This window comes from Dysidea avara, chromosome 3, assembly GCF_963678975.1.
Source record: "Dysidea avara chromosome 3, odDysAvar1.4, whole genome shotgun sequence".
In the NCBI taxonomy this organism is placed as follows: Eukaryota; Metazoa; Porifera; class Demospongiae; order Dictyoceratida; family Dysideidae; genus Dysidea; species Dysidea avara.
Window position 1 is genome coordinate 24,130,241 of NC_089274.1, and position 27,462 is coordinate 24,157,702.

General features: G+C 38.6%; 3 protein-coding genes across 9 annotated transcripts in view; 2 read left to right on the forward strand and 1 right to left on the reverse strand.

The window, feature by feature from the left end:
• LOC136250371 (putative sodium-coupled neutral amino acid transporter 10) overlaps positions 1 to 4,847 on the forward strand; it is a 23,266-nt gene extending 18,419 nt beyond the window's left edge. For both annotated transcript variants that reach the window (XM_066042573.1, XM_066042574.1), the window contains 4 exons: positions 256 to 367; positions 419 to 537; positions 2,833 to 3,139; positions 3,584 to 4,847. In XM_066042573.1, coding sequence (XP_065898645.1) covers positions 256 to 367; positions 419 to 537; positions 2,833 to 3,139; positions 3,584 to 4,779 — 1,734 coding nt within the window. In that variant the 3' untranslated portion in view covers positions 4,780 to 4,847. The remainder of the gene's footprint in view (positions 1 to 255; positions 368 to 418; positions 538 to 2,832; positions 3,140 to 3,583) is intronic.
• On the reverse strand, positions 4,731 to 10,295 carry LOC136250370 (delphilin-like). 3 transcript variants are annotated; one of them, XM_066042572.1, is made up of 22 exons: positions 9,603 to 10,286; positions 9,361 to 9,515; positions 9,139 to 9,312; positions 8,934 to 9,089; positions 8,679 to 8,850; positions 8,560 to 8,630; positions 8,367 to 8,509; positions 8,246 to 8,314; positions 8,111 to 8,194; positions 7,879 to 8,058; positions 7,565 to 7,821; positions 6,658 to 6,739; positions 6,549 to 6,611; positions 6,306 to 6,433; positions 6,095 to 6,250; positions 5,967 to 6,035; positions 5,688 to 5,904; positions 5,579 to 5,631; positions 5,454 to 5,528; positions 5,206 to 5,370; positions 5,086 to 5,157; positions 4,733 to 5,031 (listed from the first exon to the last, which is right to left on the reverse strand). In XM_066042572.1, exons 1-22 carry the CDS (start codon positions 10,161 to 10,163, stop codon positions 4,879 to 4,881), a joined length of 3,255 nt encoding a protein of 1,084 aa, XP_065898644.1. In that variant the 5' UTR covers positions 10,164 to 10,286; the 3' UTR covers positions 4,733 to 4,878. The 3 variants fall into 3 exon arrangements, with proteins under 3 accessions (XP_065898643.1, XP_065898641.1, XP_065898644.1); XM_066042571.1 differs by having other exon boundaries at positions 4,731 to 5,031; positions 7,565 to 7,806; positions 8,560 to 8,850; positions 9,603 to 10,295; XM_066042569.1 differs by having other exon boundaries at positions 4,732 to 5,031; positions 8,560 to 8,850.
• LOC136250372 (uncharacterized) lies at positions 10,265 to 27,251 on the forward strand. Of its 4 annotated transcripts, XM_066042576.1 has the most exons (10): positions 10,265 to 10,510; positions 10,595 to 10,817; positions 10,867 to 11,013; positions 19,102 to 19,276; positions 20,558 to 21,186; positions 21,243 to 21,297; positions 21,353 to 21,513; positions 21,702 to 21,814; positions 21,865 to 21,945; positions 26,724 to 27,251. In XM_066042576.1, the coding sequence occupies exons 1-10, from the start codon at positions 10,365 to 10,367 to the stop codon at positions 27,199 to 27,201; spliced, it is 2,208 nt and encodes a 735-aa protein (XP_065898648.1). In that variant the 5' UTR covers positions 10,265 to 10,364; the 3' UTR covers positions 27,202 to 27,251. The 4 variants fall into 4 exon arrangements, with proteins under 4 accessions (XP_065898648.1, XP_065898647.1, XP_065898650.1 ...); XM_066042575.1 differs by having other exon boundaries at positions 20,558 to 21,513; XM_066042578.1 differs by lacking the exons at positions 10,265 to 10,510; positions 10,595 to 10,817; positions 10,867 to 11,013 and adding an exon at positions 15,384 to 15,422 and having other exon boundaries at positions 20,558 to 21,513.
• Positions 27,252 to 27,462: the final 211 nt, after the last annotated feature.

Genomic DNA, 27,462 nt, shown 5'->3' on the forward strand with positions numbered 1-27,462 from the left:
TGTGTGTGTGTGTGTTTGTGTGTGTGGTGCATGTCTGTGTAGTGTGGGGGGATGTGTGATAGAGTGTAATATTACATGGTTCTAACCCCAGCTAGCTAAGGACTATTTCTATGTTATATTAATAGTAAACTTTTTTCGATTGTGTTTCTGTACATTTACCTTGTACATGTCATTTTTAATGAAATAAACAAACTTATCTCATAGGATACAGTGTGTAGCAGTAGTTCTTTATGTCACGCTTCATTTATTTGGTAGATACAACAAATGCCCCTGGAGGCACCGGTGAGAATCCCACAAGGCAAATTCATGGCTATCACAATCTTCATCACATTTTCAACACTCTTTGTAGCCATTCTATTACCACACAGTAAGCCACAGTATTATTGATATTCTACTTGTTAATATTGTGTTGTTATAGTTGAGACTGTGCTAGCATTAAATGGAGCTACAGTTGGCTCCCTAATCAGTTATGTCTACCCAGCAGCCATCTTCCTCAGTGTGACACACTACAGGGAAGAAATGCGTACCACTGCTAAGGTAGGGCAGAAAGATACACTAACAAGACTCACGCTAGTGAGTCACACAAACCAAGAAAGTAAAAAGTGCACACCTTACAAAAATAATCTGAAGCCACTACTGTGAGTTATTTACATGTAGCAACCGTTTTGTAATCCTTACTGCATTTTAAACCCTTGAGCTCATGGAAATACGACAGGCTTTCAACTCTATAACAGGTCATGCTAAAATACTCTGCAAATTAGTGCCCAGGAAGTTGCCTTTTTTTTTCTGTCACCTACACCCAGCCAGTTACCCATCATTTTATTCTTCCCTGCATCTGGATTATGAAGCCATACGATTATGTTCTGTATTTCTCACTCTACCTATCACTAGCAACATACGTATTTGTTGTTGTTTTCTACAATGGAAAATTACTAGTGCAGGTGTTTTGGCAGATTTTCCATGAAGTTAGTGATTCAAAATCCTTCTACAATTGTCATCTTCAATCTTTTGCGGTGTATTCAATCTGTTATATCCAGGTAGTCTTGTTCAAAGTTATTGTTTATAAAACGGGTGATGCTTCTCCATGTGTGCAAATTTATTTGTATCATTTGATTCACAAAAATAAGTGAAATCCTCTAGCGTGGCTGTATAAAAAGGGCATGGCCATGAATGTAAAAGTAACTGGCAACTGATACCTTTAGCAGCCAAGAATGAAAGCTATTGCAGCTAACTATTATCAACAATGTATTTATGTCATTGATTCTTGTTCTTCTACATTCAGTCTTCCCTTTTATTGGCTAGTAATTTGGCTGCCACTTTGGCCGCTCTAGATATCAACTCTTGTGGTTGCCAGTTAATTTCACTTTCATGGATGTGTCCTTTTTGCTATTTTGCATGGAAGATCATATTTACCAGCACTCTTGAAAGGCTAGGGGGTGTTGCTGTATATGGTCTTTACTGGTTTGTCAAAACAAGGTCAGTAGCATTTGCTACAAGCAGCAATATTATTTTTTTATTTGACTCACAATTTTGATTGCTGTGTGACTTAAGATTTACTAAACATTTCACCTCAGTATTAAAATATTTATGGTGGACATTAGTAATTACACCTTGTGAAGGAAAACTAAGCCATAGCTATGTTGGATAATAGGAGGATTAATTTTGGTGACAAATATGTGGTTTACTGCCTAACTCCTCATTCACACTACTGACTAAACCTAAGTACAGCTCGACTTGGGCTGCTGAACAATATTCGTGTGCCTTTAGTAACAGGCAGCAATGGAGGTAATTATGATGGCTTGCAACATCTGTGGTTAAAAACATTTAAGAACCAATCAGGATATTGTACTCTAAAAGTGTTGCAAAACATGCCATACCTCTGGTAGACTCCCAACCATTTTTGCTGTACCGACACATTGACATTCTCAGCCATAGAAGTACGCACTGGGTACAAGGCAGTGGCTATGACATTGTGCAGCTGATGAGCTGCGATTCAGTGCAGGTTTTTGCACCTAAACAATTAAAAACTAATAAATTGTCTAGTTCCCCAGCTCACATATTGAGCAGTGGTGTGAATGGGTGTTAGTTGTTTTGATAGATTTGTCAGTACAGTAAGTGGTTTTGTAATTATATGAAATGTGTTTGAATAGTTTTAGAGGCTTTCACCTAGCAGTGTGAAAGTATTTTTGCTACATTATATTAAAAATAGGGATGCTTTTTTATTAAAATAGTGTTTAAAATGGTATGTATATTTTGTTTGGTGTTAGAGAATTATAACTTTAATGGATCCTGTTTTTATATTCATTACTCCTGTCAGCATTTATATTTTATAATTCTGTTTTTACAAGATAAAATATTATGGTTTCAATTTTATTGGTTTAGTGGTACATGTCTGTTTGTACTCTGCATGTGTCCAATTTGTTAACAGCTTTTAATGTAATCAGTTTAATTAGCATACTCCTACATGTTCTTAGCTGTGGAAAAGATCTAAGTCAATCTGATATTGGGTCAAAGTTTAAAATTATAATGAATCTCATTTCTGAATTAAAATAAAGTGTTACATTGCTGGCTAGTTATGTTTCTCCACAAGTAGTGGCTTGTTCTTGTAATAATTGTGTTACACACATTGTAGTAATAAGTTGTGCTGTGCATGACTTAGTGGCAGGGAAATATGTCATACTTTTGTACTGTAATGAGGCGTTGTACATTGTTATTATTGACTCAACAGTGCCCTATTACAGCTGATCTAGTGTTGCCTTTTATCTCAAAACTTACCCCATTATCTGCCATTTGTACAACATGAATATAACTTGTCGTGTTGTGTTCTTGTAGGTATTGCTAGGTATTGGTTTGATCATACTAATGGCTAGTACAGTGTCCATTCTTATATCCAACATGGATGATGCCGAGGTTGATCATAACAGACCAATCAAATACCCTTGGCCACAGCCCAAGATGGTTGACAACTTCCCAGCCATACATAAGGAAATTGATGTACCCAAAGAGATTGAGAACCCAGTGGATGTGCTGCAGAATGTGGACGGGGCTGAAGATAAAGGGGGTGGGGCTGATGACAGTAGAGTGGAGCAGTACCCAGACCAACCAATGATGGATGAAAGCAAAAAAGCATCACCTTCAAGTAGGCATATATCACTCACTTTTGTAATGATGGCAGAAACCCTGTAATCCCTACTAATCATGTTACATGATCTAATTTAGGCTAAGTTGCTTAAGTGGATCAGTCTTGCACATAATCATAGGCTGTCTTCACACATATATTGTAGCAGCTCTATCACGTAACATGGACTGGAATCTCACATGATGTGATATGGTGTCTATCACTCCTATATCTGACCACACAGTGAAACCTCACTTAGTGTGACCACCTCCTTATATTGGCCATGTCAATTATTTCCCAGAATTAATGCTATTACAGTAATAAAATTTGTAATCATGAAGTAGGTCTCTTCAGCTACACAACCTGTTAAATAAAACCAGTAGGCCTTATCTTCATCCCAAGAGTGAGTACCCTAGATAATATTGCATATACTTGCCACTTAATTTATGTTTCCTGTACTGTCAGGTCCTACTAGTGAGCAAGCATCAGATGCAACACAAGAAACTAAATCAGAGAATGACAATGACCATAAAGAACTGATATCAAAGTTGGAAACACTTGAAGAGAGAGTTCAAAAGTTGGAATCTGAGAATGAAGAGCTGAAAGAACAGAAATTGGAATCTGATAGTATTGAGAAAGAAGAAACCGAGGATCAAGAATTTAAAAAAGTGGACACTGACAGTCATGTTATGGAGAATCATGAAGGAAAAGTTGTGGACAAGGCTGTTGTAGCAGTAGAAACTGATGAAACAAAAACTTTGTTGCAAGATGATGCAGCAAAGTTGAAGAATCCAGAATCATTGCCCAAAACCCTGTCTAAGGATACCCCTGCTGGTTTACAACTTGATAAGGATAATAGAGACATACCAGCTGTTGTAGGAGCTCATCAACCAGTGAATTCTCCTAATGTACCACTGAAGCCTCAGGTGGTGCAAGGTCACCAACAGCGACCACTTGTCCATGGTACCACCAGAGAGCTTGAAAAAGATGACAAAATTAATTCACTTCAGAACAACCCTGCACAACAACATCACTTGAACATTGACACTGAAAAGGACCAGGCAAGGGTTGAGACCCATGGTGAGAAGGTCAAGACCAAAGCCAATACTGATTTTCCTGACCTTACTCTTGACAGGGAACAGAGCAAGACAAAGGTTGTTATTCCAGATGTCTCTCTCCACAAAGAGATAATTCATGAAGATGTCCACGATGCAGAGAAAGTACCTCAACCAGTTAAAGATATTGATCTTGATCGCCATGAACGTAATGTCGATTTACGTAAGACTAATGATGACTCTCTGGAGCACCTTGTTGATCAGAAGTTAGAACAAGAATTGCTCAAACTTAAAGCAGCAGAAGATGTGGGAGTGCGGTCTCGTGACCTCTTACACAGTGATGAACAACTCAACAGTAATGACCTTAAACTTGACAATAACAACAAAGATGATGACAACAATGATCAAAAAATCAATCCAAAATTGGATGACTCGTCAAAGACAGAGTTCCATGTTGATGAGATGGGTGGGACTCCATCTCCTGCTGCCCCTATTGCAGTTAATAAAACTGTGGTGAGTGAAACAACTAGCTCAATAAAGAGAAGTATGCTGTCTCTTAAACAGAGTGATAACAATGAAACTCACTCTTTAAATAATGGTGGATAAATGCATTTTGTATTATTTGTCATATATCAGTATTTCTTATTTCACAATTACCAATTGTATGTATATTATAGAGTGGTGATGGTTAATATCTCGCACAAGTCAGAATTTAGTATAGCCAATGTTTTGTTCTGTACTAGCTAGTCTGCTACTCCATCTTGACAGTGCTTGATGTAGCTCCTCGTCAGAGCTTGACACTTCCTGTGTTGATGTGCTGCTTCGTAGCTTCTTGAGTGATGACTTTCTGGCCATCTCCTGTGTTTAAAAAGATTTGTGGTGAGTGTGTAGAAATGTTTCACTTCTTGTTACCTCTTTTTCTTTTAATCTACGTTCTTTAAAGTTCTCTTGTTCTCTTAACACTGCCAACTCTCTATTTGCATCCTGAAATTATTTTAGCAACAATTTAAACTATGTAGTTAATGAACGTGCCTCAAAGTCTTTTATAAAGCCAGCAAACATTGCAAAGAAGTCATCAACTCTGGTTGTAGCAACATTTTCACCGAATAATTTTACAGCCTTTTGATATTCTACCATCATCTCCTTCTGTAAGGCTAATACTGTGCTTAGTTGTGCATCCGCCTCTGTGACAAATGACTATGCAAAGTTAAGTATAACCACTTAATTTTTTTACAGTGATGCACTGTGACGCAGGGAACAAAATAAATTTTCTTGGATACACCCATGATTTCTTCAAACTTATCTCCAGGGAGTTTTTCTGCAGTAGAAAATTCTTCTAACTCAGTTTTGATTTCCTAAAGAAACAAGCATACAAGTTTTGTACTGTATTTAAGCAGTTGAATACCTGGAGGCCTGTTTTTAGTTCTTGTAATTCTTCATCTAACGTTTCACCTGAAACTAATGGAGAATTTTTATTATCAGTTTTGAAATACCAAAAATATTGATACACTTACTTCTTGCAGCTTTAGACACAGCATTTAACTCATCTCCCACATTTAATAACCATGGAAACTTATTTTCTACGGTCTTAACAAGGACATGAATCAGTGAAGACTTTTTGTCAACTGTCCGAGTTGATTTCAACTGGGTTAAGAATTTAATCTTAAAGCCAACAGCTCCAGCAATGCGATGGTTTCCAGCATTGAGGTAGTTACCAAATGCCAGTATTAGCTAAAGTCAACAAGATCAATGATCTACACTGAATATATTTCATCAAAAAAATAACAGTTTACCTCCAATAATTTCTTCAGGCTCTTACTCTGTTCCAATTGAATAGCAGCTTCTTTAATAGCTTCAAAGTCCTTTACGAAACACCAAAGGACAGTAAAATAAAATTAACCTTGCTGTCTTCAATACTTACAGGAGTGACTTCAAGAATCTTCTCGTGAAAGTGCATTTGAAAAATCATGGCTCTTAACCTTTCCCGATATCCAGGAATTGTGCTCATTTCACATGAGAATTGATCAGGTAAACTCAACACTGACGGATCATCAATGTACTTGGCATAGGCGAGAGCCTACCAATGAACAGTTGTTGACATAAAATATTATAGCAGTAGTTAAATGACCTACCTCTTTCTTGTCAGGAGCAAATGCTTCCATTTGTTTTAGATGTTGTTCTGAAAGAATAGTTGTGTCCATAGCCAAGAGAGCTTGTTTTATTTTGTTTGGAGGAAGTTTCAGGTGTGCCAACAGTATTGCTGTGAAAGAAAGTCCATGTTAATTTAAATATTGAACTACTCTAATAGAACACACACTATTTTCAATACATACTAGGGAAGTCAGCAGTGTAAAATATGTATTCAGTACACTTACAAATGTTGTAAGTTTTGCGAGAATCCAGTACATTATTTTTCTTGTCCTTTTTTACTGCAGCAGCTGTATAAATGAGCTCAATATCAATCATTTGCTTGATAATACCCACCTTGTTTGGCACTGTCTTGTTTGCTGAATTGTTCTGCTAAGTCAGCAAAGTCCAGAGCATCTTCCAGCATGCTTCCACTAAGCTAAATGATACAGTAACAACATTTTATTATGTAGGGTAACGTTGCTCATTATTTAAGGTTGTGCAGTCAGCAGAGATTCATACAGTGCTAGAAATAATTGGTTGGCTGTTTTGTTGAAGATAAACCTTTTCAGAGGTATATTTAAGGGGTTTCCTGGGGTTTTGGACTGAGATTTTGCAACTTGTGGGCTTGCAGCAGGAACACTGGACTATCATAATTATGTTGGCAACACAAATATACAGAATGGATGGAATAGTGTAGCTACAGTGTAATAGGAAACTTAGTAAGACAGAACAAGGGTATACTGTACTTTGAAAAAATCTATTATCAAGATACTCTATAGAGCAGTCAGATATATTGTAATAGTCAAGATTACTCTAATAGAACATTCAATGCAAAACAATATAATTTTAAAATGGTATTGATCAATATAAGAACATTGTTGCAGCTAAATCTTAAGCCTTTTATCTCAGTAGATTCCCAGCCATAAACCATAGCTAATAAAATTTAGGGGGAACTTTGGGAGTTATTAATTAATTACTTAAAGGGAACCAAACATGCATATTGGAAATGGCTTATACGTCATAAACTAGCCAACAGATTTTGAAGCATTCTAATTTTCAAAATCTGCCCCAGCACCCCCAGATCCATAACTCACAACCAAATCTTGGAAACCACCTTTGAAAAATCCTGGATATGCCCCTGCTTTTGTAGATCGTAATGACTAGTGCATTAAAAATTTGTATGGTCATCTGATATTTGTAGCACTGAGGTAGTTATGTAATCTATGTACACTAAATGTTTATAGTATGGTATGCTTCTCACCTGTCTCCATATTGTACCATCCAGTCCATCAGACTGCAGCTTCTCCCAGTTGACACGCCTTAGTTGTATCTGTGGAGCAGTGAGCTGACCAGGTACAGGTGGTGCTGGGGGTGGAGGAGGAGGTGGAATTGGAACACCATCAGAGCCAATGGTGATGCCTCCTTGTGGTGTGGTGGGTGGGGCTGGAGGTGGTGGGGGAATTCCCCCAGGGGTAGACACAGTAGTAGTGTTGACTGAGGAATCTGGTGAGTTTAAGGCTGCAGTAAGCAACAAACTAAAACCCCTGCTAATCACTCGGGTACAATCATACATACTTTTGAGGTTAGCCTTTTGCAGCATTGATTCGAGGCTTTGTGGTTCTGTATTGTTTTGTGGTTCCATATTGCTTTGTGGGGTACTGGTAGTTACTTCGTCATGTGATGAGGATGGGTGTGGTGATTGTAGGGTAGTGTCTGATACATTTGAACTGTCTCTTGTGGGAAACACATCCAAGTCTGTATAAAATGACATAGGCATAGTTGTTATGAGTAGCAACAACATACTGACCACTTGAAAATCTTTGTCCTCTTAAAAGTGGACTTGGCCCATACTTGAAGTGATGGCTGGGAACTTGATGGGAAGTGTACAACACTATACAGCATTATGGCTGCAGTTAAATATTATGCAAGGTAGGGAACTCACTTTCTTGAGGTAGCAATCCTCCTTGAACACGATACAACATCTCAACATTATCAGTATTAGGTGGAACTCCTGTAGATCCTTACTGTGTATACGGCTTTTAATTTAAGAACAAAATCTTCACCTTCAGTAACAACAGATGCTGCGATTCTATCAAATGCTGCCTGATCACTTGCAGGTAGTAGTTGGCATACTTCATGGAGTAGAGACGTTTTGGATGGGTCACTTAGTACCAATGCAAGACTACTTGCTAACTGTTGTATGTCTCTGTAAAACAATCATCATAATTACCTCTTATGTGGGTGTTACAAATGTACTTGTTTTTGGAATACTCTCCAAGATGCTCTACAACCGAACGTCGGTCTTCTTGTGACAAAACTTGCTCCATCTGAAATTCTTTACTAAATGTGTTCAAGCGTTGTATGCTGAGTCTTACATGTTTAGTAAACTGTGCTGATCTCCTACGATGATCTGTGGTACTGATGGTACTACTGGAACTTACCCTGGACCATCGTCGTCTGTCATAATGATCATCAGAGCTGACCAGTAGAGTTGGGTTCATCCCACTACCCTTCAGCAATTTGATGACATGAGAATGAGTAGCATTCCTAGATAGTTTGATAGAATAATATGATTACTATGTGCAATATGTAGTAGGTTAGCTAAGTATTAGGTTTGAGTGTATACTTACCTTACATTAATGCCATTTATTTCTAATATATGGTCACCAGCTCTTAGGCCTGCTCTTGTTGCTGCTCCATGATGATCAATGGCTTGAACAAACACAGGAGAACTTCCGCTGAGTGTAAACCCAAACCCTCTTCTGCTTCTGTCAATCTGTATTAGCCTGCATAACTTACATACAAAGCACATGATGGCTAGGAATTCTGTTGTACCTAGTTGCAATGCTAAGGTTTGGAACACTGCCAAGACGTGATGAGCGCATCCCTAATGGTCTCCCTACATTGGGTTGTGAGTTCCTACGTTGAGCTAAGTCATAGCCACCATCAGGTGAGTCAACTGAAACTGCAACATCAAATTGTCGCTGGTGTTCAGGAGGTAGGAACAATCTGTAAAATTACTGGTACATTCATGTGTGCATATATACACTTAGCTACCTTATTTGTTTTAACAATTTCTTTTCCATGGGGTTGATGAGTACCAGTTCCAAAGAGTGAGCTAAGTTCTCAACATTTTTGTCCTTAGAATATGCCTTAAGTAATGCTAAAAGACGTGTTTTCTTCTGACGATTATGTGCCAAATAGTATTCCATCTGTAGCAAAAAAAATATATATATATATATTATGAATTACACATAATAGCTATCCAATTTCTAACTGTTTCCACAGCTAACACGTACCTGTTGGTGGAAGCTTTTCGCCTTATCATATCTGTGTCCAGCAGTTTCCTGTCTTGGTACTCTAGTAGTAACAGTAGAGTTGATACTGCCACTGATCAGAACAAGGTGGAGTTTCCTTCCTGTGTGTTTCATAAGTTCTAACACTTCAGACTTGCTGGAGTATCGTACATTTTCTTCATTGATTTCTAAGATGAGATCACCAGATCTAATACCAGCTGTTCTGGCTGTGCTAGAGAACTCCACCGAGCGAATATAGACTGGTGAATCTCCGCGTAATGTAATCCCAAACCCTCCTTCTCTACTACGAGGAACTGTGACTACTTTTACCTTTGACACCACCACCATTGAAGGAGGACACTTTGTAGAAACCCTGGCACGTTGTATAAGCTCCTGCTTGGATAATCCACGGACACATTCGCCATTTAGCTCAACAATAATGTCACCCGGCTGTAGTCCTGCTGTATGGGCAGATCCAGTGTCGTCCACATCTGTTATCACCACTGGACCCCGCCCGCTTATCCGGAAACCAAACGCATCAGGCCAACCCAAGTTAGTTGGCATTGGTAACAGATGAACAGAAACGAATTCTACCTCACCTAAGCCTTGTCTTGTTTTGAACTTTAAAACATAGGCGGGGCTACGCTGAGTAGGGCACTATTTAGAATTAGGCTCGCACGTGGGCTAATTTTACCTCTTAATTTACTGAAATCAGCTGTGTCTCATTTTCTAGTGCATGGAGAAGTTCATTGTGATGACGATTAGATGATCAAGTGGATCCGTAGATGTGTAAACTGGTATAACAATACTATGGCTCGCTATCCAGCACTCGACATGGTGCTGAGGGCCTTTTTGTTTACCGTCGCCGTCCATTGGTGTATAGAGTGGCTAAAATCACTATCAAAATGCAAGTAAGCGTACCAGTTGATTACAAGACAGCAGCGTAAAAAGTTTGCGTTGTTTGTATCCTTTGTGTGATGATTTTGTTTTGATAGTGGTTTTCAATCGAACGACTCGACCTATCCTGCTAACTCCTTACCACCACTCTTTGCACCCCACTCTGTTGTAGTGGAGATTACCAATGGTTCTATGAATTCATTAAGTGATGTAGTATCAAACAGTCCAGTAAGCATGGTGATGCTTTATGCTCCATGGTGCCACTTTTCAAGAAAAACTGCTATTAATTTTGAGCAAGCTGCTTTAAGCTTGAGAGACGAGGTATAATAAAGCCATTTGTTAAATGATGGTACTCTGTCATTCTTTTTAGATTTCATTTGTTGCTATTAACTGTTGGTCTACAAGTGGCAAGTGTCATCACGTATACAAAGACATCATATACCCCACCATCTTGGGGTACTTTGCTTATGGGAAGGTTGCGATCAACTACCAGAAACCACTGTCCTACTCTTACTTGGTGAGAATGTACCCCTTGTAATTGTGTAATGTATGGTGAATGTGGAAGTTGTAAAGATGTTGGTGTGTGTGAAACATGTAGTATGATCTGAGCACTTGTATATAGCACAGTAACTGTCTATTTGGTGGCGATATATTTTGTGAATTATAAGCCCAATAAAATAATGCGGTATCTGTCTTAGTATCCATTTATAGAGCAAGTGTTACCATTTCAAAATGGTTCTACCAAAGGAATTGTTTGTGCAAATAGCTTTCAATTACTTTATTACATTCATGCAGTCATAACATTTGGTACCGTATAACGGGAATGATTTGCGGAAGAAAACATTCATGAATAATCTACTATTTCCTCATTCACAAGAAAATGTTCACGATTCATTGTTTAATTATTGGGCACACGCCTACAACGGATTAATCATGGATAGAGAATGCTCAACTACATGGCTCAAGATGGCTCAACTCTGACATGTTGCGCACTACGCGTACTAGTTAGCCATGCATGATCGCTGCTTTGCTGGAGAAGTAGGCATTCACGATAATGAGCGTGGACAATAGGCACACCTAGCCTTGGGGGCGGCACTAATACCGAGGCTAAGGCACGCCATTCTGGCACCAGGGGGGGGGGGGGGGGGGGGGGGTACGACACGCACACGTGCGCAAATGCGGCTATGACGTATTGAGAGATTTGTGTACTAAACTCTCGATGGAGTGGTGAAATAATACTCACCGCTTTAAGTTAGTACTGTAGTAGGTTACTATCAAGTGCAGTATTCGTAAGGAATTGATTTCTGTCTTAATCCCCAGTGATCCCCAGTTCCGAACGAAGATATACAAGAATGTGCGTTAGTTAGAAGCATGGAGATTGATGGTGACCGTGAACATCACTCTACTCCTGAAAGATTGCAGTGTACTGTCAACATTCACGAATCGATTGATCTGTTGAATAAACTGCACCTAGTAGAGAGTCCCAAATCGCGAGTGGAGCATATCAACCATGGGAAGTCGAGGAGGAACACAGCTACTAAGAGTAGAATTTTATTTCCAAAGAAGCACAAAACTGTGGCCTGGTCAGATATAGAATTACTTTCTTTAGTACAGTTCTTGATGCTCTTTACTGATGGGAAAACTTGGGTGGCGCATAAGGACAAGAAATTTTGGGATGATGCAGGAATTTTTATTCATCAGCAGTCACACACCTGCCATTGTCGTACAGGTATGCTCATTACTAGCAAAATAATGAATTTAAATAATATATATTAGGTACATCATGTCGATCAAAAGCTGCTTTATTGGGTAAGAAATTTAGTTCGCCTTCTGCTGCTGAAAATCACTACCTCGATAAATCTTCACATGTGGTTACTTGTACCACCCCTGCTTCATTACCTTCATCTGATGTGTCCGTGTCATCTGTACCGTCAGTACCACTGGTACAGTATTTACCTACAGCATCATCAGTACCACCAGTACAGTGCTTGCCTACAGTATCATCAGTGCCACCAGTGCAGTACTTGCCTACAGTATCATCAGTACAGTACTTGCCTACAATATCATCAGTGCCACCAGTACAGTGCTTGCCTACAGAATCATCAGTACGGTGCTTGCCTACAGTACCACCAGTACAATCTCTGTCTACAGTATCATCAGTACGACTAGTACGGTGCTTGCCTACAGTATCATCAGTACCACCAGCACGGTGCTTGCCTACAGTACCACCAGTACAATCTCTGTCTACAGTATCATCAGTACCACCAGTACAGTGTTTGTCTGCACCGTTGTCAAGGCCAGCATTTCCTTTCATTTCTTTGGTACCATCTGTATCATTAGCATTAGAGTTACTAGTTCAACCAACCTCACTGTCATCAATGCTACAGCAACCTACTCATTTGTCTGAGTCAACTTCTGCTTCAAGTACTTTTGAAGATTTGCCAGTTACAAGTGAACAAGTAGAGGAAAGCTGTTGGAGGTTGATAGAGAGACTACCTTCTGACCAACAATGCACTGTACTGTCTAACCTTGTTGATAAGTTTTTGAAGTTAAGCAGTACTTTGAAACGTGTTCCCAAAGATTTTCTTCAACTTTCAGTTAGTGGAATGTGCCACCTTGCAGAGTGTGGAAGGTCCAATGTTATTTATTCCTTGGTCAAGTCCATAGGAACAATGAGGCCAGACCAATCTGACTCCTTCTTACCTGCCAAGAGGATGCCAATGGGACTCATAGAACACTGTGTCAACTTTTACAATTGTGCATCCATAAATCAGGTATAGTGTAATGAAGGTATCATTATAGTATTGAGTCTAATAATTTGTAGATATCTTGTCCCCCTGACTATCGCTCATGGTTGCAAACCATGTATGTTTTGTTTGGGACGAAATGGTGTCGAATATTTTCTGGTCCTTTGTGGAGTCATATATCAGTAGAGCAAGCATCTACATGTACATCAGTATCCAACTCCACCACCAACCCTATAAAGGTAGAAAGTATACTTGTACATTATGCACTGAATTACATTATTGAAACCTTATATATAGTAGTGGTATTCACAGCAAAAACTTTCAACCGTATTTCTGATGACAGTAAAAAGCAAGTATCCACTTAACAAACTTTAGGGCGAACAAAAAAATAGCTATTTTATTGCTGAGCACCATTATGTCAACCATATAAGTGGACATTTTCAGTGGACATAAATAGTTGTAGTATTTTTAATGAAATTTCAGAAAATATTAATGTTTATAAATATTTGACATAGTTTGCTATGTAGTTAATTAGACATACATGCATAAACATCATAATATTAAATTTTCGCCATGCTTTCTGCACATGTACAAAAATGCACAGAAAATTTGTCTATCAAAAATACTATCTAGTAACCAAATTAAGGTGATGGGTCAAACAACTTTATTTTGCCCATAATATTATCAAAAGTTCATATTTTTTTTATTATGAACTCTTGTTATTATGATATAACTGTGACAACACCTTTAGTTTGTTAACATTTTTGTATGTCAGCTTCCATGAAGCTTACTTTATACTTTTTTAATAGGCCTTGGTAAATGTTCCTGCCATATCTGATCGTTCACTCCAACGAGATATAGCATACAGTGACTTTACTACTGGACCAGAGATTCAGGTGATATTATGATTTAAGATTTGGTTTGTATAACAAAGGTATATGTATGTTGTAGACATCATTGCTCAGGAAACTAGCGGCTCTGAACCCTGATGCACATTGGTGGATAAAGGGTGATGGTACAGATGTTGTAAAAGGTTTGTGGGAATCTGTTTCTGGACAATGGGCAGGTGATGTTGACCTCAATGATGGAAAAGTGAAACAGTTGTACAAAGAGTTTCAAGATAGAATAACTTGGGTTAAGCGTATGGGTCTAGACCGTGCCACAATTGAACAGATTCAGGAGGACCTGGAAAAAGCTTTGGAGCTTACTTCTGCAGATATAGCATTTGTAACTACTGGTGCGTTGACACAAAATTGATATGTGCATTATCAATACCTGTATTGTATGTACTCTCATTTTTTGGTTTTGTCTGTGATAATTATCGTATTATTATTGTTAACAGAGCTACAATCAGTGAACAATTTATATGAGCAAAAATTGGCAGCTGGCAATTCATCAGACCGGACTATGTTTAGCACATCTTGGGATATTGAAGAACTGAAGAGCATCAGTGCTCAGTGCAGACATATCCATCATGAATTGACCTACTGCATCAATGCTTGTATCCATGATTTATTTGAACAGCATAATATTCCACGCAAGATAACTGAGCTTAGGTCAACAATGTGCAAGATTATCAAGCGAATATCACATTTCAGAAGGACCCCAGCCACACATGTATTTGTCTTGATGATCAGTTGTGACCTTCGTGACAAAAAGCCTTATGCGTTACCCGTCCAGTGTCTGCCTTATGCTGGCCTTAAGGAAATGGAGCTTCGTACAGTTGTGTCAAACTTATGTAAAGAGATGACCTCAAGGCAAACAAAAGTATCAGGTATTTTTTTGCTTACTGCATTAATGAAATTATCATTGATGGCCTCCTAGGGTTTGTTAGCGATGGGGAATTTAATTATCTACGGAGCAAGGGATATACAAGACCACTTTCCGTACTGCAAATCCGCAGCAATGTACGTAATAAATACAGCAGAATATCCTTACGTAAAATGTTAGAGATGATAACACCCACAGGTAAATTGATTTGTATAATCATGAACCTGATCACCACTGTATTATAGACTGCCTACCTAATGGAAGCTTAACAACCAAGTGTGATGACCACATTGTTCCACAGAGTGTTCTCAGTGATATCAGCAGGAGGGTATTAGTATGAAGGATATAATAGACCGTTTGCGTCCCAGAACTGTACCACCTGGTTATGAGTTTCATACTTGGATTCCAGGTACACATGTCCTGTTGAATGGAATTGATTGGTGTTATTTAATTTAAACATATAGGCAAAAGTGAGGGTTTTGAAGACAAGCTTAGATCAATTCTAGCTCAGTTTCATTATGTACATGAAATTGAGAAATATGAAGCAAAGGGAATACCTTTCAAGACCTTTATGTATGTTCCTGAGCACCATCCAGAAACAAACACCCTATTCTATGAACGGGAAGATGAAGCACATCTAATCAAAGTATGTATTGCAGTATTGTACTTCTGCGTTTTGATATCCTACGTAAAATGTAGCGCATAGCAAGCCACACAAGGAGTGGTGGACCAGCAAAGCTTAAACTAGAAAGATACACAGAGGCGCTTAGTGACACTACCTCCGGTCTAACATATCCGACCTTAATTGGGTCAAGAAAGCAGTCTGTGGTGGATGCAGAGCGTATGTTTAACCCTAAGCTGTCTACTTTTATGGAAAGAAAGGGATATTCATACGAAGCAACATACATCAAAACTGTATGGAACTGGCGAAGAGCAAGTGATGAACGAGGACTACACAGTTTACAACGATGCAAATTTGATTATGAGATGCTCCAGATGGTTTTAACTGAGTTGATGCCGTGGCACAACGATACCTATGATTTTAGCCTACTAGAGGTGAACAGGTATACACATATGTTGTATTGGTATGCGGTATTATTTTGACCTATCAAATAGGAGTTTAAGTGATGTTTTGGGATTTTCAAGGGAAACAGTAATTGGAGTGATCACAAACATTGAAGGCAGAGAGTGGCATCGACGTGAATGTGCAAACACTGGTAGACCACTTGAGCATCCAAGGGCCAGCAGTACGGATGATGTCGAGTGCTTTTTTAGCATGATGCGAGACAGCATTGGCCAAAATTTCTCTACTAAGGAGGTCAAATTCGGGATGCGGAAGATAGTAACAGAGTTTGCTAAAAGAGTTGACCCACAGCTCCCATTCTACTACCACACCTCAACCCATGCTCAGTATTATTGAAGGTCCTCACCCTGATTTTGACAAAGAACCAAGGAAGAAACCTAGAGAGAAACGCATCCCAGTAAGAGAACAGCCATCTGCTTTTGCTCCCCGCCGGGCCACAATGCCTGTTAGGGGAAGCCTGTCAATAAGATAAACTTTGTCAATAAACTTTGATGTGAAGCAGTTCCACTTCGAGGATATCAAATCCGGGTATGATGTACAGAAATTTGTCTCCAACGGTAGTCAAGACACATACAGGCACTTCATCATCAGTTATCCTCGCGCTGATGTCGCTATACCGACTAGCCTTAGATGTAAAATATACTCCGTCACAGTGCACGTCTGAAGGATCATTACCATCTCTACTTTCTTCCACGTTGCCGCGCACGTTGCTAGCCGCCATTCCACACGTGAGTAGTTTGGAATTCGAACCATGCGGTGGATTTGAAATGGTTTGTTATCCAATACATAATGATTACGTCGTGTCATACCCCCCTGTTCTGGCACAGTGAATCGCTGGGCTACAATTATATTTGCACCATTTCTCTTGCATGGATAGCACTGATTTTTTCACTGCCGCTAAAATTTGCATCTCTGTTCGAATGGTTTTACCGTCACGCATATATAGCAGTTTAGCAATTAGCAAGGCAAGTAGCTACCCGCTTATGTACTCGTTATATGGATGCTGCATCAACTGATTTATTAAAGTTGTTTAATTGTAGGAAAAATTTAGCAAGAAAATATTCGTGAATGCATCTAAAATCACGAAATTCGCAAATGTTTTCTTCCGCGAATCATTCCTGTTATTCGGTATTAAAGAATGTTAAATGGATTTTTTAAAAGTGATAAATGCACGTTTATATTTAGCTACAGCATCTTGTAGAGCTAAAAAAATGTTGCAGTTTGATGTATATTTGCAATAGCCAGTAACTGTTAAATATAAAATGGTGTTTCTCCAGTCTTCTCTAATGTACACCATTGGTACTAAATTTGGTAGCATGGCACAAACAAAAACAAGTGGTACCAAGTCTTTAATGAACTAATTTAATACCTAAACTGTTTGCAGGACATGCAGGTTGAGTCATTGTACATGTGCCACTTTGGAGTTTTAACATCCCTACATTAGGCTATGAAATTGGGACTGAGCTCAGTGTATTCTTTATTTACTAGGGAATTGAAATCCATCAAAGTGTAGTATTTGCCCTTACTTTTTTATTTTCTGTAGTGTTTTTGATGTGGTGATTTGACTTCCTGTATTAAATACCGTATAAGCAGAAATTTTGGCGTGGAATTAAATTTGGCGATTGGTTACAAAATCGCCAAATTAAAATTTTGCCATTTCTGTTTGTGTAATAATATATTATTATAATAGGTAAGCAATAGAATTGCACGAGTGTCGATACCTGCTAAAAATCGAAGCTGTGTCCACTTTTGCTATTGTCATTTTCTTCTTGGCTGGTGGTTTGTGTGGCAAGTCTAGATTTCTTTTCAATGGCTCCGTTTATTTGGCCTCTATGGGTGGGCGTGCCAGTCTTTACTAGCCGTTTAATTTTGTACATGCCACGACTCTTAAATATAAGTAATTGCAATCCAACTAGTGAAATGGAGGATGACAATTTATTCGATCCATATGCAGTAGCCATCACTGAGAAAGGAAGCAACGTGATTGAGCATAATATTCCACGCAAGATCTCTGCTTTTTGCTCCCTCTTCCTGGAAAGATGAGTGGCCCTCGAAATTATCAACTCCGATCTTCAGTTTTCTTTCACCACAACCGGTAGCCACGTACATACTTTTTCACTACGTTTAACTCCAGCTGGAATTCCATGTCGCTGAAAGGCTTGCTGACGCGAACATTCACACATTCGCGAACATTCACACATTCGCCATTCGCCATTCGCTTGCTTTCGCCAAATTAATTTTTCGCCAAATGCAATTTATTGAGGAATCGCCAAATACTCAGCTTGCCAAAATTTCTGCTTATACAGTATATCATCCTCACCTTTCTGGGATGAAATTGCTAGCAAATGTATCTACTCAATTTTGAAGCTTTTTTCAGTCCTTAATGAATGAAATACCGTAAGCGTATTAAATTTCGTGGGTATAATTTTCGTGGTTTAATCTCGACAACTAGTTTATTTTCATTAGGAGCCGCAGGGAACAAAATTCATGCTTTTATAAGGTCATGTTTAAGGTTTACAGCTTAATAACAGCTTTGGCTACTCCATTTACAATCTGGGACTAAGCAAACCATTTTGTGGGGTTGACTCACCACAAAGGAATCTTGCCTGCTGGAAACGAGTCTCACATACTTGCCATCAGTATCTATTCACGTGGTGAACAGGTGCGCGTGTCGTCAGGTCGTACGTAGCAAATTACATGGAATTTATTATGTGCATTAACAGTATGGAAAGTTTATTGGTGGCAACAGTTAATAGGTCTGCTCGAGCTGAAACATGAGTTTCTAAATGGATTAATTTTTGTGGATTAGTTGCAAACCACGAAATCCACAAAAATTTATACACCACGAAAATTTCTACACTTATGGTATATCAAAGTATTTACTCCAAGTCATAGTGGCAAAGTAATCACTTTAGTACCAAAAGAGTTCATAATTAAAAGTAGTAGTGAACCCTCACTATTTATATTATGAATATTATAGTTATTGTGTGTTCTTTCTTGTTAGGTGACATTTGGTAAGAAGCTGGTACGTCCAATCTACTATGTTGGTACTTATGACCAGTTTGTGAAGAATATTGAAGAGGAGGAGTTGATGGTATTGGGGTATTTTGATTTTACCAGCAGAAAGCCATATGGGTTTCTCTCATACCATCGAGCAGCTTTAAGTGATCTTGATTCAGGTAAATTTATGGCTGTTATTCTATATCATATGTGTAATTGTGTTGAGCTGTGAGTGATTTGGCAAACTCAGAGTGGAGGCCTATTGCTTTGCTTACTTGTAAGGTGTTCAGGGTTGTTAAGATCCTTTTATGATATGCTGTGTTATGGACATTTTACTGTGAAAGGTTCGTTATGATGGAACATGTTGTGTGCCTATTATGAACTTAGATACTTCTTATCTCATTTTCTTTTCTTTGTACTGTGTAGCGGGATTTTTTCAAGGGGAATCTTTTTTTTTTTTTTTTTTTTTTTTTTTGCGGATTGCCATCATCTAAAACATTTACTTACATAGTAGTTTTAAACAGTAGAGTTACATATGATTTGTTGTCAAACTAGCTTTTTGAATTTTCCTTCACAAATAACAATAACACATTTTTCTTGCATCCTTAAATTTGATTGTGCCTGAACGGAAAAAGGATTCTTTTTTTTTGTTTCAGTGGAAATTTCCTTTGGGGAGGCCCATTTTTCTCCATGCCAAATGTGAGTGTAGCCATCTCCAAGCTTTGAATCTTTAAAGTTCATCTGATCGATTTTATTCTGAATAAAGCACTGGCGAGTTTCACGCAATGTTTGAAAATCGTAAATGAGATTTGTCATCATGCCTGCCACCCAAACTACATGTAATTATCAAAAACTAGTTGCACAAAGTTTCTTCAACATTATGGAAATCAGATTGAAGAATGCATTGTACATACCACAGTACATACAATGCATTCTTCATGGACTTACCAGTGTCATCTTTTGTGTCCCATTCATCCTTGCTGACAGCAAAAGGTGTCGATTTGGCGGTAGCACGTGATGGCTTCCCTTTGTAATGGAAATTGTCTGTATTTTTCATACTGGCTACTTTGATTGCAGAGGTATTTTTTGAACAATTCTTGATTTGTAATGTTGTGTGATGGGTTGATATAGCTGATAATGGAGTGTAATGGATGCTTTTTTCAAAATTTTGCTCATGTGAGTGCAGAAGGTGGATGGATGCATACACACACGTTTTTAGGGTACCAGCTACACACCTACTGCCAGTCTGTGGCCAGTGTGGGTGAATTCCTGGTTTTAGAAATGTAGCCTTTAAAAATTGAAAAATACCTAATATCAAAGGTAGCGCTGGGTCAACAAATATTTGTAAGACCCTCCTACAAATATTATGTAAGTATTGACTGTTTAATTAGAGTAGTTTGTAAGTGCATGTTCTGTGGTATGTTAAGTTATTGTCAGTTACAGTGATTTTGTTGTAATAGAATTACTATATGGAGTGGTCACCAATCCTACTGTTGCTGGAGCCATTGGTCTGCCCTACCCCCCCAGTATAGTCATGTACTCCAGGACACATGGTATATACCAGTATTTTGGAACTGGTGATATATCAGCCATACTCAATTGGACCTCCACTAACAGTCAGTATAGAATTGTGAACAAGTTACAATGGAATGGAGTGTTAAATGCACCCAGTGCTGTTCTATTTGTACCCATAAATGATACTAAACTATCCGTACCAATTTTAAAAGATTACAGATTGGCTGCTGCAAGATATTCTTTACTAATGTATTCATCAAGTTTGCCATGTCATAATTTAAGGCACTTTGAACACTCAACTTGTACATCACAAATACCTCAATGTGTGGTACAATATGAGGACTATTGTTCACGTTATTGTACAGCAGTTCCTGATGGAAAACTGTACAGTGTTTTGAACAGTCAGTCATCTATACATGACTCAGTATTAGTGGCTCCTAACTCCTGTATGTACAAGTGTTACCCACTGGAGTTGTCATTCCATTATGCTGACACGTATATGTTCTTCACAACACTGAAGAAATTGGGACTACAGGTCACCAATAAACCCTCACTAGTAGTGGTAGATCCCAAGGTGATGCTTCATTGTACACATATGTGGTGCTTTGAAGATGTTGTTTGTATTGTTAGAGTGAACTGGAGTTTGTCATGGACTCTTCTACAAAGTTTGACTCTGATAGTATCTGTTAGTGCTCAGTACAGTTTATTTGTGTTATTATCTTGTGTTTGTTGTTTTGTAGTTCAATTTCTTCACAACATCTCAAAAGGATTGGTAGCACCTTTCTACAGAACAGTCACGCCTCCTAATAATCCAGTTGTACTGATTAACTCACTATTCAATATTAGTGTAATGGAATTGGTTGGGTCAACCTTCACTAGTGTAGTGATGGATCCTAATAAGGTTGTGTGGCATAGTATTTTTGTTAACATGAATCGATAACATGTTGTACCATTGACTTCCAAAAGCAGAACCCTTTTCACCTGTATCGTATGTGTATTGTGTAATGTATGTGTCTGCATGTGTACGTGTACTATATGTGCGTGGATGTCAAGATCATTTGATGTGTCACATCTTGTCCCTCTTTACAGGACGTAGTAGTGGCCCACTATAGTGACTGGTGTGGTCATTGTTTGAGTTTCTGGCCACTTTACTACTCACTGGTTTATTCCTACCATACTGTGAATGATCTACTGTTCACCAGGTCCTTACTACCCACTAGCTGTGTACTGTGTGTTGTAGTTGTTCTATCAGGATAGACAATGATAGGAATGATCTTCTACCTTGTCATCAAGTGATCGAATTTCCTAGTATTGTGTTGTACCTCAGAAACAGGTAACTAACTGATTTGTTGTATTAGTGGTCGTGGTTTATCATGTTGCAAATTTAATGTGAATTGCATGTAGTTAGAGCCTACCACGAGGATCTTTGTGATTTTAAAAACCCAAAGCAAAGCTGAGGGTTTTTAAAGCCATGATGATCTGAGTTGGCAATCTCTATCTGACTTAGAAAATCCTTCACAAAAAAATTTCACTGTTACTAAAAGTTACATCTGTAAGTTGGATGGCTTAGTTGTACTATTTAAATGGCAAACGACTTGCCTGATAGTTGTGCTGGGTATTCAGAGCACTGATTGGTACTCGCAAATGCGAAGAATAGTGCACCCGTTTAGACGGTTAATCCGGTTTTGGGTTCCTAGTTGCGAGTGTTGCTTGGTCACCACACTTGACTTGCTGACTCTTGAAAGGTTGTCTATACCTGCAGATACACTAATATGGACATTAATACTTCAGTCTATACTTTATGACTGATGAATTAGGGATTAAATGTTCACTAGTGTATCTGTAGGTGTAGACGACCTCCCTTGTTTCCCTACTTTTTATGGCTATGATTCCTAATCAGACTGAAAATCTGTAAATTTAGCTTCTACTTGTTTGTTTACTTTTTAAATAACATACTTATGACTAATGACCCCAGGCATACTGCATCAAAAGGAAAAATGACACCAGGCATGCCATTTAATTTTGTATCTGAACGCACACCCCAACTATTAATATTACTGAAAAGCAAAAAGTTCCATCGTTTTCAGCTATGTTTAGCCCGTTTCAGTGTTACAAATGAAAAACACTACACGAGGGACCTCTGCAATCAATCCAGTCACAATGGAAAACTTGGGTGATTCCCATTACGTAGGGAAGCCATCACGCTGCACTACTGCCTTTTGCTCTCAGCAAAAGTACATGGGACACAAAGGAAGACACAGGTATGTCCATGAAGCATGCATTGTACGTACTGTGGTATCCAAAAAGGCACCAGTCAGGCTGAAGTGACGTCTAACAGTGAAAAAATCATAGCCTTAGTGGTGTCGAGTTACGCTTGTCTGAAGGCAGGCAGGCAGTTAAGTCAGTCAGTAGAAAATTCTGCTAAATGATTTTTTTTTTTTAAATTCCGTAGCAACTTATCGGAAGCATATTTGGCCACTTTATAAATACTTTTGTACCTCACCAATGCTGACAAAGCACCATGAAGGTATTGTGAGGCTGGTTTTAGGGTGATATTTTTGGCCAGAAAGGTCCAAACCTTCATGATCCTTAATATACAGTACTATTGTATAGGAGTGAACAGTATTCGTTAATATCATGTCACGGTATTTCAATTATAAACAAGTACACAGAAAAATTTGGAATTTTCAACTAGAGTAGGGACCATGCACATCGATAAAAAGTTCTGAAACAAGTTGGAGTAGTCCATGATATTAAATCACAGTAAAACAATAAGAAGTATTAAACCCCAGTGCGTGGGAGTATCAAAGCGCCGTGCTGGGTTATAACTACCATACAGCTAGACAGAGCGGCGCTGCTACTGTACGATATATTAGTTATCACCCAGTGATAACTAACTTATCACCCTGTTGCGGAGCCACTCAGTCTCTTTCGTGACATCATATTAACCGCGAATGGCATTGTTTACCGATGGAACAAAGAGCCAAATAAGGAAATATTGATACAAAACACACCAATACAGCACTTAAAACTACCTAAATCTTACAAGAAAACTGTTAATCCTTTACAACAATAACACTACAAGTTACCAATACGATAGTTCACAAATGTCAAGAATAGTACGTGACGATTTTCGCTCCAGCAATCACTTCCAACGGTCACTATGGTGAAGAACTAACTTCCTCTAGCTTCATCGTTCTATCTTGGACTATGGTAGCCACTTGTTGGTCTTTATTTTTTTCTTGCACACCACTATACCAATTTCTGATGAAGGCGAATCGTACCTGGAACCACTGCTTCATAACACCGCCCTTCGCTACAGTTTGTAGGCAGTATGTAAGGTCTCTCTTGTGGCTACGAAGTAGAATCTCCACACAATTCGGACGAAATCTTGAGCACAGTGACAGGAACTCAAACCGGAACTTAATTTACTATCCGTAAACTTCTGCGCACTTCCGCACACTGGGATATAAAACAGTTATATCCCGTATACTCGGATGATATCATTGTTATTACACTCGTCCTTGGCTCCGCCTTGCACTCGTGTAATAACAATGATATCACCCTCGTACCGGGATATAACTATAACTTATATCCCTACTGTTCATTTCCATTATGGTATCTTGAGAACAGTAGGGATATAACACTTCTTATTGTTTTACTGTGATTTAATATCGTGCACTACTCCAGCTTGTTTCAGAACTTTTTATCGATGTGCTATGGTCCCTACTCTAGTTGAAAATTCCAAAAAAAATTTGTGTACTTGTTTGTTAATTTTTTTTATAAATAATTACTATGACTAGTGAACCCATGCATACCGCATCTGAAACGGAGCCGCACGCCCCAATTATCGTCTGAAAAGTGAAGTATCCATTACACTTTGTTGTCAGCTATGTTCAACCCGTTATGCAGCATTTCGAATCAAGAACTGTTCGAAAAGCACCTCTGCAATCCACGCATACCGAAAGAAGGAAATGGTACTGCGCGCCCTAGTTATATCAATTACCGTCTGAAAAGTGAAGTATCCATTATGCTTCGTTGTCAGCTATGTTCAACCTGCTACACAACAGTACAGTACAAATCAAGAACTGTTTGAAAAGCACCTCTGCTATTAAAATAGCCACTATGACAAATATGGATGATTTCCATTACACGGAAGGGAAGCCATCACGTGCTATTGCCAAATCGACACTTTTCGCTGTCAGCAAAGTTGAATGGGACACAAAGGAGGACACTGGTAAGTCCATGAAGAATGCATTGTATGTACTGCGGTATGCCTAAAGGCACCTGTCAGGCCAAAGCAACGTGGAACAGTGAAAAAATCAAGCCCATAGCCTTAGCCATTATCGAGTTGCGCTTGTCTGAAGGCATCAGTCAGTTACTTACTCAGTCAGTAAAAAATTCCATTAAATAAATTATTTTAAAAATTCCGTAGCAACTTGTTGAAAGTGTTTCAGGTCAATCTGAAAGCTTGTTTGGACTTAGTTTTACCTAACCAATACTGCCTCATTGTCGCCAGGGAAAATTGAGGCTGTGTTTTTGGGTTATGTTATCCTGTGGGCCACACCTACTCCTTTGTGGTCCCTACTATACAGTACTATCGTACTTAGGGCCACCCACAGGGGGGGGAAACTGGGGCATTTTTCCCCGGGCCCCAACCTGAAAGGGGCCCCAGGAGGCCCCATGAAGGGCCCTTGAATACCTGTTTAAAAGATCGATATACTCTAATAGAGCAGTAAGATCTAAATACTCTAATAGAGTAGTCACAGTATTCTTCAGAGGAGCAGTGTAGCAAGTTTATAAATAAGGAGATATGCTTATAAATAAGGAGATATGGTTGGTGAGGGTTTTTTTTGTTTGTTTTTTTGGCCTCCAACTTACAGCTTGGGTGAAGTTATGATCCAGAATGGAAACCTCCTTGCACCTGGGGCCCCATTTTAACTCTTCCCTGGGCCCCTTAATTTCTCTGGGCGGCCCTGATCGTACTGTATGATATTGCGGTGTTACTAAATTCTAAATTCAAACTAAATATTTATAAGCTTCCATCGCATCAATAGCCTCATTGTAGACTACGCAGTGCTTACTCTTCAAATGGGAAACGAATTGGAGATGTTAGCCAACAAACTCTTGACAGAAGTGACAAGTAGCACTCCCATATTCGACTGGTCTCCATTAGCACCTTTCCATGCTATGCTCTTTGCTCCACTCTTGCTAACAAGTTCTGCCTAATACTATTTGAATAATTAGAAAACTGGTAATTTCCAGTATTCTTGGTATGTCAGTACATGGGTTAAATATTTAATTATTCGGTTTGAAAAATATATTGCACATCAGTATATTGCCCAACCCTACTATTGTACTGTTTGATGTCAGTACACAGTATTAACAAGTTAAATATTCCGTTTGAAAAATATACTGTGCAACAACTAAATATCAGTATATTGTTCACCCCTACTATCGTACTACATGATATAAAATATTCATCCTATATGGTAATCAATAACTAACACACATTAGTTTTATAATATACAATCAATTATTTGGCATGGCTCTGCATAAACACATTTCCTTTATGTAGGCACGTGTATACACCTATATCTGCATACAGCAAACACTATCCTGAAAAGTAGTTGTGGCTCTGCATATCCTACAGACAAAAACATACCATACTGAGAAACAGGCGTGGATCCGCATTTGCCTACAGGCAGCAACCAATAAGCCATAAGATTGTATAGTTGAGAGTAATATGCAAAAGTTCCACTAGTCTCATCCTCCTTTGGGCAGGTGCTTATTGTGTACTTACGATTGTAATCTAAACACATTGTGGTGAAAGAAACTGGGCTGCTGGTTGATCTGCTTGACCCAAACAAAAATGTGACCTGGTTGACTCTACCAATTTCAACCCTGGTTTGCATCATCAATTAATTTTTCAACAGTGTAAATACATGTGAAATATCCATAAAAAAAACAAGTGACCAGAAACACAATAATTAACTGTCCTTAACCTTACTTGTGATTTCTTTCCCATCAATTTAGATACAGCTTAATATGTTTTATTAATTTAGCGTTTTGTATTCATCTTTTAAATGTACTTATTATTCACTTCAATAGAAAATTGAGTCCTGTTGTGTTACCAAAAGAATCTTTAGCAAGTCTTGATACTCTCGTATCATCCATTAAGGACAGTACAGGCAATACTCCTACTATGATGAGGGACGAAGAAGCAGAGATGATTCTCCAGAAGGAAGACTGGTCTCATCACGGATGGTACTTGTGGAAGATGGTAGAGCAAGAGAGACGGCAACTAGAGGAAGAGAATAGGAAATTAACAAGAACTGTTTTTGAGCTACAACGAAGACTTGATGAAAACACAGAAAGGAAAAAACCAATAGTGACTGACTTTAACAGTTTAGCTAGTGAATTACAGAAAATGATGACACTATTTTCTACAGTTGAGATAGATACAACAAATAAAGAGAAGATAGTTCATAATGAGGTATGTGAAGATAGTGATTGCAAGAAGGAGGAGGAGGAGGTTATACTTCACTGGAATAATAAACCAGATGACCAGAGTAATAGTTTACATTAAAGTGGTGTTATTTTGTAACAATGATTCTAAAAATATGATTCCCAGATATAGAGTGGTTATTTTTATGTGGACGTACTAAAAGTGCATGAGGGGTTGCTTACTTACTGGCTATTAATTTCATGCTGAAGTGTAGATAGCTACTAGCATATGTAAGAGTTCATAAAATTTGTATGGGGGAGAGCCTTTCGTCTAAGAGAAGCCTGAGGTGTTACTTGCAGCATAGATAATCTATGCTTGCAGCAGTGCCTTTGCTGAATGCAC

Excerpts from the sequence above, each read along its gene's own strand:
- LOC136250370 (XM_066042569.1), bottom strand. The coding sequence starts at position 10,163 with ATGCCAACTAACTTGGGTTGGCCTGATGCGTTTGGTTTCCGGATAAGC. Across the intron at positions 6,251-6,305 it reads TTGCTCCTGACAAGAAAGAG|GCTCTCGCCTATGCCAAGTA; the intron begins GTAGGTCATTTA and ends GTTCATTGGTAG. Across the intron at positions 5,529-5,578 it reads AACTAAAAACAGGCCTCCAG|GAAATCAAAACTGAGTTAGA; the intron begins GTATTCAACTGC and ends TTGTTTCTTTAG.
- LOC136250372 (XM_066042575.1), top strand. The coding sequence starts at position 10,365 with ATGATCAAGTGGATCCGTAGATGTGTAAACTGGTATAACAATACTATG. Across the intron at positions 10,818-10,866 it reads CTTTAAGCTTGAGAGACGAG|ATTTCATTTGTTGCTATTAA; the intron begins GTATAATAAAGC and ends CATTCTTTTTAG. Across the intron at positions 21,946-26,723 it reads GTGTTGTACCTCAGAAACAG|AAAATTGAGTCCTGTTGTGT; the intron begins GTAACTAACTGA and ends TCACTTCAATAG.